The sequence below is a fragment of the Dasypus novemcinctus genome, chromosome 29, assembly GCF_030445035.2.
Source record: "Dasypus novemcinctus isolate mDasNov1 chromosome 29, mDasNov1.1.hap2, whole genome shotgun sequence".
NCBI lineage: Eukaryota > Metazoa > Chordata > Mammalia > Cingulata > Dasypodidae > Dasypus > Dasypus novemcinctus.
Window position 1 is genome coordinate 20,592,407 of NC_080701.1, and position 18,122 is coordinate 20,610,528.

General features: G+C 47.1%; 1 protein-coding gene across 1 annotated transcript; it reads right to left on the reverse strand.

The window, feature by feature from the left end:
• Positions 1 to 14,847: 14,847 nt before the first annotated feature.
• ADRB3 (adrenoceptor beta 3) lies at positions 14,848 to 17,483 on the reverse strand. The gene is made up of 3 exons (XM_004469372.4): positions 16,246 to 17,483; positions 15,759 to 15,843; positions 14,848 to 15,581 (listed from the first exon to the last, which is right to left on the reverse strand). The coding sequence occupies exons 1-2, from the start codon at positions 17,373 to 17,375 to the stop codon at positions 15,804 to 15,806; spliced, it is 1,170 nt and encodes a 389-aa protein (XP_004469429.1). The 5' UTR covers positions 17,376 to 17,483; the 3' UTR covers positions 14,848 to 15,581; positions 15,759 to 15,803.
• Between the last annotated feature and the right edge of the window lie 639 nt (positions 17,484 to 18,122).

The following is an 18,122-nucleotide window of genomic DNA, read 5'->3' on the forward strand; positions in this document are numbered from 1 at the left end:
TCTTAAAAAAAAAATGTATGGAGAGTGTTGGGAAATTAGGAAGATAGGCATGGGCACTATCTGTGTAATGCTGAACCCTTTGTGTTAAGGGTTCTAGATGTTACCCCCAAAGTTTAGAAAGCCATGGAATGTTTTCTGAAAGGGAATGATATGATCATATTTATATTGTAGAAAAATTCCTGCAGGGACTGGTAGAGAATGAATTGGAGAGGAGCCAGAACGAGGCAGGAAGGCCTAGTTTTAATTAATTCAGTTCAGAGGTGAAGAAGGCCTGAATTAAGGCAGTGGCTAAGGAAAAGAATAGCCAGATGTTCTCCGTAAAAATACCAGGCGCCAGCCACCCCTCCCTACCCCCCCGGGAGATCCTGCTGGGTAGAGTGGTTTTGAAAAATATCTGCGTAATTCAAACAATATCTTACGTATCAACAATAATTTCCACTTATTTTTACTCTCCTTTTATAAAGAAATACTATTTTTCAGTAGAACAACATTCAAGGAATGTTGAAGAAAAACAAAAGTGAAGTTTTTTTGGTTTTGATTTTCAGCCTTCCATTTTACCCAATATCATAATGAGCAACCTTACCAAGAGGACTGGCCTGAGGGTGGGTCAGGGGTAAGAACTACAGTTATGTTCTTAGGACCAGTTCTTCTCTCAGAAAATGGCTGAGTCTCGAGAAAGCTGGAGGAGTAAAAGCTCGCCATCAGCCCCTCGGTTTCTTCCTCCCTGAAATGGGAGGCATTTCTCCAGGGATGGGCAGTTGCCTGCGCTGCCCTCACTCTCGCAGCCCCTCTCCCTGTGGCTCTGGGAGAGTGTTCCAACGTCAGTCCAGTTCAGACTTGGGCGCCAGGGGAGGCCCTGGGAGGAAGGGCCCTCTCCTGTCATCCAGCAGCTATTAGAGAAGAGAAACCAGAGATGCAGTGGGTGGCACTGAGCTGAGGCACAGCCCTCCGACCCCCTTCCCATTTCTCTCCCCCCTGGGAATACCAACAGCGGAAGCAACAATAGTTCATCATCTTTCTTGCTAAAGAGATTTTGAGAACTGCGTTTGTGGTGCTTTGGGTTCTAAAGTGGGGTCTCAACTCAGAAACCAACCTGTGGTAAATAGATCCTGACCCTCTGTCTCCTGGACTTCCTGGAAGGTGTGTGTGGACCCAGGAATTCTGTTGAATGAATGATGCATCCTGCCCTCAGGAGTGAAGGTGATACCCAAGCAAGTCTCCAGTAAGCCACTGGAAAAGAGTGGTAAATCATGGCCGGGGGATCTGCCTGGGCACCTTGCCCTGTTTTATTTTGGGTTCTGAGGGGAAACATTTAAAAACACCACCAGAGAAGGACCTTTAGGAAGAGAAGCCACAGGCAGAATTGTGCAGCGAGGCTGCGTTGGTTTTCTATTGCGGCATAACAAGGTGTCACACATTTCGCAGCTTTCAGCTACACACTGATTACCTCACTGTTCGCAGGGGTCCGAGTCCAGACGTGGGTTGGCTGGGTGCCCTGCTCAGGGTCTCACCAGGCTGCAGTCAGATGTCGGCCAGAGCTGCGGTTTCTCCTGAGGCTGTGTCCTCTTTCAGGCTCACGTGATGGAAGGGAGGAGGCATTTCCTTGCAGCTGGAGAGCTCATGGTGGCTGCTTTCTCGAGGTCGGTAGGACAGTCTCTCTGACTTTTTCTTTCTGACCCCTAGACCCCCAGCTCCTCTTCTAAAGAGCTTGCCTAATTCGGTCAGACCCGTCCAGGGTAACCATCTTTTAATTAATGAATGAATTCGTTTTTTTAATTAGCAACTTTATTTCAAATTCAAGAAAATAAAAGAACAGAAAAAGGCAGCTCAACACATTACCCCTAAAAAGTTCTTTTTTTCAGGCACTTTTAGCTCCTCTAACTCCACTTGCTAGCTCAGTTGTTCCTCTAGTATTCAGAAGGATACACAGATGAAGAAAGATTAGTTAAATGACATATCAAGGTCTCCTTATTAATGAAAAGAAAAATGAAGAAGAGAAAAAAATGCTTAATCATATTCATATCTCACAAAACCAAACCCCATATTTTTTTTTTATTTTAAGATTTATTTATTTTATTTATTTCTCTCCCCTTCTCCCCCTCCCCCGGTTGTCTGTCCTCTGTGTCTATTTGCTGCGTGTTCTTCTTTGTCTGCTTCTGTTGTCAGCGGCACGGGAATCTGTTTCTTTTTGTTACGTCATCTTGTTGTGTCAGTTTTCCGTGTGTGCGCCACCATTCCTGGGCAGGCTGTACTTTCACGCTGGGCGGCTCTCCTTACAGGGCACACTCCTTGCGCGTGGGGCTCCCCTACGCGGGGACACCCTACACAGGGGACACCCTATGCAGGGCACTCCTTGCGCGCATCAGCACTGCGCATGGGCCAGCTCCACATGGGTCAAGGAGGCCCGGGGTTTGAACCGTGGACCTCCCATGTAGTAGACAGACGCCCTAACCACTGGGCCAAGTCCACTTTCCCCCATATTCTTTTTAGCCTTTAGAATTAATGTAGTACCAATTTTGCTTTTGCTACAAAAATATTACAATGTTGTTGTTAACTGTAGTCCATAAATTACATTAGTTATATTTTTCCCATATATCACCAGATTCTTTTTTTTTTTTTTTTTTTTTTTGAGGTACCAGGGCCAGGAATTGAACCCTAGACCTCATGTGTGGGAAGCTGGTGCTCAACCCACTGAGCCACATCAGCTCCCTCACCAGATTCTTAATACACTGTAGTATAAGAACATATCTGTGTTTATATTATTAGCCACAATCCTCGTATACTTCCGAAATCATTGCTATACATTCCCAATATTATCCTCCAGCTGTCCTCCAATGACCACCTTCTTATTATCTTAAAGTTAACCAATTAGGGGCCTTAATTACATCTGCAAAATCCCTTCACCTTTGCCTTATTCTATTGGTTAAACGCAAGAGACAGGTCCCACCCACATTCAAGGGGAGGGGATTATACAAGGGCATGGGTCATCTCAGAAATTCTGCCTACTACAGGGTCCAAGAGCTTCAGTTACCCTTCTCTTATTGGCCCAGTGGTTAGGGCGTCTGTCTACCACATGGGAGGTCCGCGGTTCAAGCCTCAGGCCTCCTTGACCCGTGTGGAGCTGGCCCATGTGCAGTGCTGATGCGCGCAGGGAGTGCCCTGCCACGCAGGGGTGTCCCCCGCGTAGGGGAGCCCCACGCGCAAGGAGTGCACCCCTAAGGAGAGCCGCCCAGCTCGAAGGAGGGAGCAGCCTGCCGAGGAATGGCACAGCCCACACTTCGTGCCGCTGACAACAACAGAAGCGGACAAAGAAACAAGACGCAGCAAAAAGACACAGAAAACAGACAACCGGGGGAGGGGAGGGGAATTAAATAAATAAAAATAAATCTTTAAAAAAAAAAAAAAAGAGTGACTGGAGTGGATGATAATCTTAAAAATCAGAACCCTTGGTTAAGGGTTCACCAGCATCTCTCGCTGATTATTATCCCCATCGGAATCAATATCAAGGAGATGGACTTGGTGGTCTCAGGTGCAACAGGAACACAGATCCTACAGAGATGCCAGTTCTCAGCGATTAGAGGTGATCCAAGAGTTACCAAAACAGTGGCTACGTTAACCCACGCTACACTCATCACGGAAGTCTGGCAGACCCCACACGTGAATAACTTTCTTTCCCACCCTTTTGCTGAGGTATTTGTTTGATTCAGCTGCTGGAAGAAAACAAGGCTAAAATAACTGTGACCAACAAGATAGAAGTTTAGTTCTCTTTCATTTAAGAGTCTTAAATGTAAGCAGTCCAGTGAAATTGTGGCTCCCCATTGTCAGAGACCCGAGCTCCTTCTCTCTGGTTCTTCTGCCATCTACAGCACATGGTTGGCATCCTATAATCTAAGGTCGCTGCTTCATTTCTCAACATCACCCCCACATTCCAGCCAGTGGGAAGGGGAGAGTGAAGGTGGAGGGTATGCCCTTTCCCTTTCCTGGCAGACCTAGAAGTTTCATACGCTCATTTGGCTAGAACATAGTAACATGGCCAACCTAGCTGCAAGGGAGGCTGAAATGTTTTTACCTAGGAGGCCACTGCCTAGCTACAACCTTCCTTCCCTTAAAGGAAGAAGGGGAAAGTGGAAAATGGATAACAGTTCCTTTCCACAGGGGACAATAAGCACGAGGTCTGCCTTGATCAGTGACCTCTCAAATCTGGGACCTGGGGAGATGGGAGGAAAGACCTAGAAACGGATAGCACTCTTCTCCAAGTGGACATTGTGGTTGGTGATAGGATAAAATAGACCCTTGAAAATATGGGTTTGAAGCAGCAGGAAGGGGGCGGGCCTGGGGGTGGGAGTGGTGGTGCTCCCACTTCTCCATGACACCTTCTCTCCCCTTTCTGGCTCCTTAGGGCCCCTTCCCATGAACCCCTTTTATTATGGGCCATAAGGTCCTGGTCTCCAGACCTTTACCCCAGTCTGAACATTTATTAATACTGCATGGCAATGATGAGGTGAGCCAACCAGGACCAAAATATCAGGCACAGGCCACACCAGGGTCTGGACAAGGGAAGAGAGCCGAAGTTGGAGAGGTATAGTGATGTAGATATGAAACCAGGGGAATCACTCTCAGGTGGGTGTGAGTCTGCAGAAGAAAGACCAGGCAGGGCATGCCCACAGTGACCAAGGACAAGAAGAGTCTGAGATCTAGCCTGTCCATATAAGCAGGACTATACAGAGATCAAAACCAGGACCCTCGGGACTAGTCCTAGCTCCATACTCTAATTATACCACTTTACATCGGGGGAGCCCTTTCAGATTTCAAAACACATTCACACACAGCTTCTCATTTGGTCTTCAAGTCTGTGTGAGGTGAGTAAAGCACCTATATAGTCTTTATTTGATCCACAGGCAAACAGAAGGTAGGAGAAGGTAAGTAACTTGCTCAGTGGCACATAACTGATGATCAGCAGTGTATGTAGAGAAAAGAAAAGTAACTTTGCAGTCTGGTAGACTGGGTTAAAATCAACCCAAGCAAGCTATTTAAGTCCTCTGAGATTCTGTTTCTCATTTGTTGTCACTATTAAATAACATGACATTTGTAAAGCACCGCTTACAATGCTTGGCATACAGTAGGTGCTCAATAAATGGTCACTTCCTTCCTTCCCTCCTTTCTAACTTTCTTCCTTGTTTTTCTAGCTCCAAGTTCAGCACTCTTTACACCAAACCAAGTTATCTTGCCTACTCAGTTTACCTCTCTAGAGTTCAGTTCCCTCATCTGTAGTATCAAAGGATTGTATTGCATTGTTTTTGTGGTCTCTACCAGCTCTGAGGGTTAATGGTCTTATGAAAACTTCAGGTCTCATTGCTCGTGTGGATAACAGACCAGACTAAGCAGCCCTCACCTATGGCTCCTCACATCCACCAACAGGACTTAGGCCTTGGATGGAGAAAATCCTGAAGCTGGAAAAGCTCTGCCCAGTCCTTCCCAGAGCTTTAGTGATGTGGGCTATGGGTGGCAGGCTCTTTGTCTCTTCAGAGATAATCTAAACTATCTGTGACTTGTGGGTGTGGGATGATGAAAGGCTGCAGTCCTGCCCTTGGGGAGCAGGAAACAGTTTAACAATGCAAGATCTATAAACTTTAAGTATTCAGGGGAAATGCAAACCAAATACGCTAAAGGCTTATCTAGAATGTCTGGAGTCCATGCTAAAAGCTTACCTAAGATGTGGAAGATATATATGCTAATTGAAGCCTATTGAGAACTGAAACAAAGCGACCATTTGGCCTTTCCTCGTGGTATAAAAGACATTTGAAAATCTTGTTCAGGGCTCGGGATTCAAACTGAAAGCAGCTCCCGAGTCCGGCCGGCCGTCAATAAACAATTTTTCCTTCTCAAAATCATTCCTGAGTCCTGGCCTCTCTATACACAAATAATTGAGCCTCTCTCAAATTCTACAACATTTTTGGCGACTCCGCCGGGACAACAAACGAAGGCCAGAGACGGTAGTATTTTGCTGCCCCTTCCAAATCCCCGAGGAAGCCGGGAGAACTCAGGTGAACCCCAAATCTGGGCGCCCCTGGATTAAACTTAATCCAGAAAAGATGTGGGCTCCACCAGAATCTTCCCGACAAAAATCGAGGGCAATGGAAGGTCTGAAGAGAAAGATTCTGGGAACGAAAAAGAACTCCGAACATGGAAGAAGGTAAGACTCCCCGGGTGAGCACAGTCTGGAAGGCCCTAGCTTTAATTGCTAGGAAGGGGAGGCTGATCACCTCCCGAGAGAACCCTAGTAGCCCCAGAAAATTGGGGGGAAGCCGTTCTCTCTAGGCTTGGGAAAAGGAGAAAAACCGAGGAAAAGCCCTGGTGTTTTGGGTTTGTCTAACTGCATGTTAGAATCTGGTACTAGTCTTATATCCACTAAAGGAGTGGAGTCTTGATTTTAGTAAAAAGGGCTATTTATAGGGTCAAGTCCTAATGTCCTGGAAATTGGTCTAGATTAAGAAAAACAAAACTTGGTTACAGGAAAATGGATCGGCTTTTCTGGTGGAGTTTGGTCTGCGTGTAAAGTTTAAACAGTGAAAAAGTCTAGCTGAAATCTTTTGTTATGGTGCTAAATTGTGAATGAATTCGCTTTATACCAAATGTTAAGTGTTCTGAGGTTTGTGATGGCTGTGGGGGCAGCCGTGGTGAAAATATATATATAAACTTGTGAGTCAGATTAGTGACCTTTGTGCTTTTGTCTGTGTCAGCTCAATGCTAGTGTTGGAGTTGTGTCCTTATGTAAAGTAGAATTACAGCTGAGCTGGAGCCCTCCCTTGCCATTGGCAAGGGGGTGAAATGATTATGGGGCAAAACTGAAGAGTCTGGATGTTTGCGGAGTCTAGATGTCTGCGCATGCTCTGCTGTCTTGTCTCTGGTCTGGCCCTTTGCCGGGGCTTGGAGGCCATCTGTGTCCGCGCCATGCACCCAAGTTTGTTGGGGCTGCCCCAGTCAGGGTGGCTGGGTCCCCTGGAGAGTTGATGAATTTGAGTAGGTTCTGTCTGCCCATTTTGGCCTGAAAGCTGGGAAGGGGGGAGCGGCTTGCCCCTTTCCAGTGAGTCCACCCTTCTATTCATAAGCCGCATTCCTGTTTGTTGTGCACCCGACTGCCTGGAAGGGGGGGAAGTGAAGGGGGTGAAAAGCAGAATCAGAATAAAATGCAGTAAAGTTCCCTCCCTAGGGTGTCAAAGCCAAAATACCTTTGCTTTCTGCCCAGGTTCTTAGAAGGTATTGTAGTAACTTTAAGTAAGAGAATGTGTTCTGTGAAGGTAAAATTTGTCTTAAGGGTATAAATAATTATAAAAGTTTTACAAAGCATTGTTTAAATTAAGGTATTTAAATGGCTAATTGCAGAAGGTCATTATTTAACAAAAACTGAATTGATAATAATAATAATAAAAGGCAATTTTATAACAAACTTATTCGGCAGCCAGTCTCCCCTGCCAACTTGCTTCCAAAAAACTGTTTCTGGTATTACATGCTACTAAGTATTTAAAGTGAAGAAAAGTTCATTATTTTAACAAACTTGTTTAGTATTAATGGCAATTATATGTTGTAAGAAGTTTGCCTGGTAACTTAGTATGTGGGATATATGGAGTGTGTTTTTATTGTTAAGGAAACAGAAGATGATTTTGTCCTAAGATAAAATGATTGATTATTGGAAAGAGTAGAGTGTGGGACAGAACCTGAATGAATACTGAAAGTGTAGGAGGTTTGTGGAAGGAAAATTTTTATGATTAAAATTGAGTAAGATCAATATACAAAGAAAATCTTTACAAAATAGCTTCTTGTGCTTTAACCTCATCATTTCCTCAGTGTTTGAAGAAGAGTCTTACCTCTTTTAAAAGAACATTTATGTTCTAGAAATCAGATCCTGAAAAATAGCTTTTTATTTCAAACTAACTGCAAGAGATTTATTCTTTTACTTTAAAGGAAAAATTAAAGTAATGGTTAAGTTCATTTAATATGTTATAAGTCGAATAAAAGGTATTTAAAGGTGTTATAAAATTAATAGGTTTTTTAAAAAATTAATAAAAACTGTAACTAAGAGTTAAAATCATTTATAAATGCATTTATGTTATAAAACAGTGGAAAGGTAATAACTGAAATTATAGCTGGGTGAATTTAGCTTGAAATTATTAAGTGTAAACTCTAAACTTTACCTTTCCTTAGTTTATGGTTACTTCAAGTCTAACCTCACCCCTTGCCTTTGCCTATGGTTATTTCATAATAGCTTCTGCCCCTATAGGCCAGAGAAGAGCTGGAGCATCACTGTCTCCTCTCCTGGTATTAGTAACCCTTTCTCTCATGAATTCAAGTGTAAACTAAATAAATTGCTGCCTGATAGAATAAGGTTAAATGACCACTGGAGTTTTATTATCTCCAAAATCAAAAAAGGGGGTGGAGGGGGAGAAGTCTCCTGCCTTGACGGTCAGTGTTCCTAAGAGTGGCAATTCATGAGAAAAAGCAGTCTGTCTCCCTGAGGCTTCAAATAGCCTCAGTAAATATATATAAAATTAATCTTGTTGCTTATCCAAAATTCTGCTAAATTCAAAGTAAAACATAGAGTTCTGAAACAAAAAAATAGTGCTAAAGCATTGAGAACATTTTGGTTACAATCCATTAAGAAAGAAAATTCTTTTGTAAAACTGCATAGTCATAGTATAAAACTACACAGTCATAGTGCAAATTAAGAGTTTCACGAGTCTTTGAAATGTTTTGCAGTCACACTTGTTTTGTAAGAATTAGAAGTTTAAAGTAACTAAAGTCATGTTGTTGTGTCAAACTATTCACGTCTGCCTATTTGCTCAAATTGTTGAGGTTAAATATGCAGTTATATAAGTAATATGTATTTCAGGACTCCAAATTAAGCTAAACAGTATATAAAATAATGCAAATTATAAATAATATCAATGAGTTTTGTTTCTGTGTCTAACTCTTTGTGTCTGCCCATTTGCTCAGTGTATGTCTTCATACATCAGGATAATATCAAATTAACAAATGAAAATTCTTAAAAGAGCTCTATTCAAATTGTTAATTAAATATGCAGTTATATATGTAAATAAATATTCTTAAAGCCCAAATTAAACTAAGCAGGATGAAAAAGTCATAGAAATCTGATTATAGAAACAATTGGGAAAGGGCCTCCTCTTTGCAAGAGCTTTAAAGGCAAGACTTAGGTGTAGCAGATTAAACCTATCTACTAGGCTAGGGAATTAAGAATCAGTTTGCCTGGCAATTTCCCAGTTTAAACCTTTTGTCAGCCATAAAATGCAAAAAAACAAAGATTAGGTTAATTTTCACATAAGAAAAATGTTGATGTAACCTGGCGGCCTGCTGCCTCAGTCTCCCACTCCCGGGTTGGACAGCAGTGGAGGAGACCAGTTTAGGCCAGTCCTATGGGCAGTGGAAGGATGCCCAAGAAGGAGCTAAGTCGGTGCCATTTCAGCACTAAATTCTATTCCTTATTTGACAAAGGGGGGAGCAGGTAAAAACTAAAATGGTTGGAATGTGATAGAGGAAGCAGTTAAATCAAACTTTTGGGTGGGAAAGTTAAATCTCAGATAAACTGTAACTTCTGAAGTATCCAATCTATGGAAAAACAGAGGAAGAGCTTGCATGCTAGGCTTAGGGGTATAAATTGTGTCATTTTTCTTTGTTCGGGGCACCAGCCATATCTGGCTCTGCGCCCCTTCTTGCAAGATTGAGAATAAATTATTTTCTTCTCCACAATCTGGTGAGCCTTATTTTCTTCCAGAAGATTTCTTTCCAACAAAATAAAGGTAATTAGTGGCTCTATTAACAAATTTCAGTAAGGAAAGCCCATAAAAACTATGGAGAGATCTTTCCTGGGTTATGATTTTAAAAATTAAGTAATTGTGTAATGTGTTTTAAAACCTGGTAGTCAGTATGCTTTTAAATTAATAATTTTCATAACTTAAAGAAAAGAAGTTTTTAGCTTCCTGTAAGGGAAAAAGAGAACATTCCTTGCATAAACTATTATGGTTTCAATTTTATTTAACTTGAGTGTAATCTCCCATAGTTAATTTATAAACTAAATTAACATTATGTACGAAATCTTTAGAGTAATGAAAATTGTAAGTTCACATTGGTGAAATTAGGCTAAAGGAAAAAGATTGTGGATATGCTCTCTTAAATAGAGTAAATTTCTTTGGTAATTGTAATTTAATAAGTTTATTTAAACATGAGGTGTCTAGTCAATGTGGTTATAGTCAATTATAAGGAGTTTGTAAAACATCTGCCAAACTGAAAATGTTTAAATAGTTCTAGTTCTAGAGAAGTCATTGTTGACTAAAACTTAGATTGGTATTGGTAGCAGAAATAACTTAATGATAATAAAACCTGTCTGAAGGCCACCACAAAGTACATATTTAAGTAAATGGTAATAAAAAGTTATCTTGATTATATTGGAAGTCTTCTTTTTAACAATGAAAAATAATATTTTTCCTCTTACTAAAGTAAAGTACCTACTGTTATCTTCATAATAAAATTGTGTAAGTAAAGTCATTTAATATATGATGTGTTGCATTAAATTATTTAAAAAATATATATATATATAAACAAGGAATAAACGTTAACATTATCAAACTCTTGTGCATTCGAACCAGGCCTTGTATACATTACAGGTGGCCTCTCCATGTGAGTTATTGGCTAGGCTGGTCACTGACCCCTCAATTAAAAATATTTGCTATATCATCCTCTGGTTCTGCTCCTGAAGTCGATGGAAACTACGTTGCAGTTTCAAGCTCCTGCAGCAGCCAATGATGACTTGGTACAGCCAAGTGTACAATGGATATCACCTCCAGACTGGCACTGTTCCATAGTGCCAGAGAGCACTATGCACCAGGCTAGTAGAATACTGGAAAATCTCTCTAAGATCAAGGATGCTGTGACTTGCTCACTGCGTTGAAGAACATGCTAAGTGGAGCCATGATACCAGGATACTGTAAGTGAAACCTAAACACAATTGGCATTATGGCCTGCTCTCATGGAGAGATAACATGTAAAGTATTACAAACCTGAAACTCAAAACTAATAATTGCAACTCCGAATCCTTATGCATTAAGTAATACATTAGTTAATATTATCCTGTACTAAATATATGCCTAATAATTATAACGTTATCTTTTCTATTTTGGATCAAGTGCAGAAGCATATTAGACATGTTAAATTCCTGGTAAAATCATTTTCTAAACAGTTAATAAACATGTCTATAGAATAAGGTGGCAGTCTCAGCCAGTCTCAGTCAACTTCTATATTCTGCTGTACTCTGCTGTGTAGCAAAAGTGAGGCTTGCTTGCTGATGGTGAGTCACCTATTGAACAAGTCAAAATTGCTAGAAATTGTACAATGAAAACCAAGGTGTAAAAATCTTTATTCTGTAGTTCTGATCACTCCCACAGGTGAAAACTAAGAGTATTTCCAAATTAGTGTTCTAATCCTGAGTGAAGCCAGTTGCCCAAGGAGTGCCAGTTCACCAGGAGCATCTGACAGAGCGAATGAGTGTCAATCATTGAACAGCTTGGAATGTGTCTTCAGACAAAGCTAAGTGTCTGTTGCAATTTCTCTCTAAAGATGGATAACTTAAAAAAGAAAATATATGCTGTTCCCACCAGCTTTTAAGGAGTGCCATCTTTATAGGCACCTAACCTTGTCTACCTCTGTAATCCAATGTGTCCTCTTTTAAAAACGGGTATTCCAAATTTTTAATTAAGTTTGTTTCTTTCAGAGTGAACATCTTATTAACCATATGAAAACTTCATCCAACTTCGTACAGAATGCCAGATCCATCTTCCTCCAGTTAGAATAAATTAAGAGTTTTACACCTTAGTAGGCAATGACTACAGCCCATGGCCAGCAGGAAGCAGTTACAGAAAAGAGATCCATCTCCCTTCCGCACCCCTTTTAAATTAAAGGTGTAAACTCTTCAAGGGTAAAATAAAATTAATAGATGGATCTGGAACCTGACTGGAAATCCATGTGAGCGCCGGTGGCCGCAGGATGACTGCAGGAGGCTCCTGCCCCAGGATTCTGCTGTCCAGAATGAAATCTTCTAAACTCTTAAAAACAGTCCTGGATGCTACACTAAAGATTGATAAATAATCAATCAAAACAACAAATAGCCATCCACCTCATAGCTCCAACAATAATTATGCCAAAGCTTAGCAAGTTAAACTTTGGCAAAGGGGGGAAATGATGTGGGCTATGGGTGGCAGGCTCTTTGTCTCTTCAGAAATAATCTAAACTATCTGTGACTTGTGGGTGTGGGATGATGAAAGGCTGCAGTCCTGCCCTTGGGGAGCAGGAAACAGTTTAACAATGCAAGATCTATAAACTTTAAGTATTCAGGGGAAATGCAAACCAAATATGCTAAAGGCTTATCTAGAATGTCTGGAGTCCATGCTAAAAGCTTACCTAAGATGTGGAAGATATATATGCTAATTGAAGCCTATTGAAAACTGAAACAAAGCGACCATTTTGGCTTTTCCATTTGGCCTTTCCTCGTGGTATAAAAGACATTTGAAAATCTTGTTCAGGGCTCGGGATTCAAACTGAAAGCTCCCGAGTCCGGCCGGCCGTCAATAAACAATTTTTCCTTCTCAAAATCATTCCTGAGTCCTGGCCTCTCTATACACAAATAATTGAGCCTCTCTCAAATTCTACAACATTAGAAGAACCATCCCATTCACCCTCATTCCCCTTCTAAAAGCGAGAGTCGAGAGCAAGGGTTAGTCTCTATTTTATAGACGGGGAAACTGAGGGAAGGCTTTTGATTTTCCTACATTTCATAATTGGACGAATGATGAAAAATTAGGTGACCTTCCAGAAACTCTCACTTCTGTCTGGGCAGATGCACAAACCAGACACATCTCTGGGAAGAGGCCAAAGGGAGGGAGCATGGTTGTTTTGGGGGGTGGAAGCAGAAAGGAGCATTCTTTCCACGGCCTTCCCATGTAGCCGCAGGACCTTCTTGGGTACATCGAAAACACACGGAGAGGAGAAGCTACCTGTCCTCTGTAGGGGTTGAGCATGTGATTCCAGCCCAGTGACTGCCCATCAGGACCTTAGCCATGCTTATCCCCATTCCTCAGAAAAACCTACCACGGGAAAGTGCCTGGCCCCATCTCTACCCGCCTCCTCCTTACCCTAATTCTGCCTGCTCCGTGGCATTTCCAGCTGATGCAGAGAGTCATCACCTCTGGAAAAATCAGTCATTCCCCGTTCCCTCTCATTCCGCTCAACCCCCTCTTCCTTATAACTTCTGCCCCAGGCCGAGCCCAGCTCCTGCTCACAGGCGCTGGGGAGGCTGGCTGGCCCTTTCCCTGTGCCTGGGTCTGCAAGTCTTCACAGCTCTAGCTCTAGGGCATGGTTGTTTGTCGTCCACAGTTCAAGTGCTCAGGCCCGGGGCTAGCAAAGGCAGCCTGCTCCCCATTCAGGGACCTAAATTTCCCTGGGCCTGACACCCCGCCACAAGTTGCTGGAGAAACGACCAGAGTGGCTGCCTCGCCATCTGTCAGATGCACTGGTGACAATCTGCAGATGGAATCCACAAACCCTGGAGCAAGTCTAAACATTCAAAGGAGTCTTGGCACGTGGGTGCATGTGGAGCCAGATTCAAGCTGTACGAGCTCCTGGGACAAGGCACAAGGTCAATTCTACAAACCAGAGCCTCCCCAAATCATCTTTCTCCCCCACCTAAGACTGACTGGGCAACTGTTCTCAGTGATGCTGGAAAATATTCAGGGATGGGTAGAGGAGGCCCTTTTATTTATTCCTTCTCCGCTAAGGGCCACAGTCAGAAGCTGAGCCCAAGCCAAGAATCCTTCTGCACCTCAGACATCTGCTCTGAGCTGCAAAGCAGAAAGTCATCTTTGGTATGCAAACATCCTAAGAAATAAAAAACCTGGGTTCCTGGAGAAAAGGGAGAAGCCCAGGCCAGGACCAGTTAACACCCATATGTGGAAGTACACCCGGCTTGAGCTCGAGAGCAGATCAAAGTTTTATAACCCCGTATCCCCTGAACCTCGCCATGCATTGTATGCTGCCGTCACACAGCCTGTTAAACGCTTGGTGATTTACTGCACCTCCTGTAAATCAGCCTAAACAATGGTTGTTGCTCATGGGGCTTAAAATAAAACCCCACAAACTTAGCCATTGTTTCCCAAAGAAATTGTCTGTCCATCGGAAACCTGCCTGATGGGGTTCTGAAAAACCGGAAGGAGGAAACAAAGATGATCGCTGGGCTCAAACTTGTACCTCCAGTTTCACTTGAAGTGGATGGTGTAGATTTCTGTAGCTCACAAAGGGGTGGGAAGGTAGAAGTTATGGAAAGGCTGGGGAACATCAGACTATATTTACAATCCAAGACGTGTGCCCAACACAGACAATGCTCTTTGCCCCAACGAAGCACACGCATGGCACTAAATAAAAGCGGCTTCTGATGGCGATGACTACACCACCGGCTTACAACAGGGAGATGACACGGACCCCATATGCTCTGATCCTGGGGACAGCAAACCCCATCCTCTCCAAGGCTCTGTGGGTAGGAGAGCTTTGCTACTCACTTGCAACTGGCTTCCCGGAGTTCCAAAAAGAGTGGGGAGGCAGAAGCGTGGAAGGCTCAAGCTGGCTCCCTTTCACCCAAACAGGTTTTTCATTTTTTTTGTTTGATGGGGATTAGAAAGAAAGGGGAACGGATTAGTTCTAGTTTACTGCCTCTGTCAAAAGCTGTAAGTAGCAGAGAAAAAGGTAAGTGGATGATGGAAAGAAAACACATGGAGAGAAGAAGGCGACAGATGAACTGTTATCGAGTAATTTTTATTAGTTTGATTTTCAAAGGAAAAGAAGGGATCCACGCTAATGGTTCGCCTTCCTAGGAACCCCGGAGCGCCCCCAAACCCTGAAAGAGTCCTTCTGACCCTGCTGTGAGGTAGATCAGAGCTGTTCCGTGTCTAAGGTGCTGGAGGCTGGTGCTTGGACAGCGGCAGTGACAAGGCCAGGGCGAAGCTCCCAACCTTGATCTTTTCTAACCTCTGCCTGGGCTACAGGGCCGGGCGAACCCCGAAGGCCACCTCAGGGCCTGGGCAAAGGAAGGACAGAACTAGGAGTCTCATCTGCCCTGAGCACGCAGGCAAAAATGAGCACGGGGACGGGCGCCCCTGCCAAAGCCAGCCCGGCTGCTCCACGGACAGCTGAGCACCGGCTCCCTGTCCTCTCCCACCCCGACCCCCACCCCCAGCTGCTGAGGTAGTGATGAAGTTCAGGAGTGGGATTTAGAAAACTCTGGAAGAAAGCGAATCCCCAGAGCATGGCGCAAACCTACTCTGTAAGGGAGGACTCGCCCTCCCCCGAAAGCACCAGCCACCCCCATTCCCGTGGCCAGGTCATCCGGGTCTGCTGGGCAGAGTTTTCCAAGCGGGAAGCTCTACTGGGCTGATTCTGAAAGAGAGGCCAGAGGTTTTCCGAAGGTGCTGGATAAATGGAGTTGCCGTTTCTTGTCCTCCGCCGCCTAACGCGCTCCCCAGGGAGCCCTGGAAAAGGGAGACAACATGTTCGGGGTGAGGGGGCAGGGGGTGGAAACGGGGCACTGGAGGGGAGGGGCAGAGGTCAGCGACCCTTGGAACGCGTTTTTAATGACACAAAAGCATCCGAGCCAACCACCCGGTCCCAGAAATCCCCCTCTCCAGCTCCAGCCCGCCGGCTCCTACCGGAGGGGAATCAGCATTCACAGGCTCCTGGCTCCCGGCTCTCCTTCACACCCCGAGTGGCTCCTCACCGTCGCTGCCATCACACCTTTGGGAGAAAGCAGGGCTGAGGCCAGAGGTCGGGGGAGCCTCGGCCGCCTCAGCAAGCTGGAGCCAGCCCTACCTGATGGCAAGAAATCAAAGAAATGAGGCTGATCAGGAGGGGCCGGGCGCCTCGGGCCAGAAGGACTTGCAGGGCGCGCCGCGGGGCCGGGGATGAACGCCCCAGCCTCCCCGCTGCGTTTCACCGTGGGACCCAGTGGGAGGGATCTGGGGGAAGGAGAGGGCCGGGGGGCCCCTTTTGGTTCCCTCATTTTGGTGTTCCTTCCCCTCTAGGCAGAGGCTCTCTCCAGCCCCAGCTCCTCCTACCAAGCCCCAAATCCAAAAAGCTGACCACCGCAGGCGCCGAGTCCTGCCCCGAGCCTCCGATCCCGCGGTCTCGGCCACCTACCCGTCGAGCGGCCGCTGTCTGGAGCCGGCCGCGCCGGTCCAGGCGGCGGGGGTCCGGGCGGCGGCGGCGGGGGGCTCCCCGGGCCCGCAGCGGCCGCAGTCGCGCAGCAGGCGGCGGAAGGCGCTGCGGAAGTCCGGGCTGCGGCCGTAGATGAGCGGGTTGAAGGCGGAGTTGGCGTAGCCGAGCCAGTTGAGGGCGAGGAGAGCCGAGCTGGGGACGAGCGCGGGGCCCCCGAGGGCGCGCACCACGTTGGCCACGAAGAAGGGCAGCCAGCAGAGAGTGAAGGTGCCCATGATGAGACCCAGCGTGAGCAGGGCGCGGTGCTCCCGCAGAGGCAGCAGGCGCGCGGGCCGCCCCGGGGCGGGCGACGGGGCCCGCGGGGACGCCTCGGGCGGGAAGCGGCGCAGCTCCAGGCGCAGCAGGCGCAGCTGGCGCGTGGCCACGGCGAAAACCCGCGCGTAGACGAAGAGCATCACGAGCAGCGGGAGGTAGAAGGAGACGGAGGAGGAGAGCAGCGCGTAGGGCAGGTTGGAGGCGAAGGCGCAGCAGCGCGGGTTGGAGTGGCAGCGCTGCGCCTCGGCGTCGGCCCCCACGCGCCACCACTGGCTCATGATGGGCGCAAACGACACCGCGGCCGACACGAGCCACACCAGGGCCACGGCGGCGCGGGCGCGGCGCTTGGTGACCAGCGCGCCGTAGCGCAGCGGGTTGGTCACGGCCAGGTAGCGGTCCACGGCCAGGGCGCACAGGGTTTCGATGCTGGCCGTCACGCACAGCACATCCACCGAGGTCCACAGCTCGCAACCCGTGGCGCCCAAGGGCCAGTGGCCCGTCAGCGCCAAGGTGGCCCCCGGGGGCACCACCAAGAGCCCCACCACCAGGTCGGCGGCGGCCAGCGAAGTCACGAACACGTTGGTGTTGGTCTGGAGCCGCGGCGTCCGGGCGATGGCCACGATCACCAGCAGGTTGCCCCCCACGGTCGCCAGCACCGCCAGCGCCAGCAGCGCCCCGGCCAGGGCCGCGGCCCCCGGCGCCCCCGGCAGCCCGCTCGCGTTGGCGGTGTTGGGGGCCAGGGTGGGCGCGTCCGGCCAGGGCGCCAGGGAGCTGTTGCCGTGAGGCCACGGAGCCATCCCCGCGGCGCGCGTGGGGCGGAGGGGCAGGGGCCGCCCTGTCCACCCGGCTCAGGGGAGGGGGCCGCGGGATGTGGGCGCGCCTCCCCGGGCCCGGGCCATCTTCCCGAGCGCGCTCAGCCCTCCCCCCCTCTCCCACCAGCCCCCACTCCCTCGGTGCCACTAGCTCCCGGGGAGGAGGGGCGGCGCTTAAAGGGGCAGCCGCCCAGAGGCGAGCGGCGCGAGGCCCCGGGAGGGGCGCCGGGGGGAGGGGAAGGGGGAGGGATGGGCGCGCCACTTTCCCTTTAGCCCAATCTGGAGTAGCGGGCACCCTGGCTTCTCTGCCAAGTCCGTCTCCTCCCACACCCCCCACCTTGGCCAGCCCCCGCACTCAGCACAGCGTCCCCCGCCCCCCCCCCCCCACTTTCCTGGAGTTCTGCACCTCCTTTCCCAGACGGTGGACACTGTCCAGCAGCAACGCCAGGGGAAGGGGAGAGGAGAACCTGAGCTTTCCCAGGTCAGAGGAGGGAACCATCCACAGGGAAACTCTCAGCTACCTGCTCATCCTTCCCTCAGGCAGTTTACATGTCCCTGCGGGCAGTCAGTATCTTCACTCCTTTCCTGAGCCCTCATTCCAAGAGAGTCAGCCCCCTTCCTTCTGTCTTACTTGCCCTCCTCTCTGCCTTCCTGTTCTTTTTCTTCTCAGCTACTCGGGAAATTGGCCATTTTTTTCAGAAGCGTGTTTTTCCTTCCCTGTCCATTTTCATT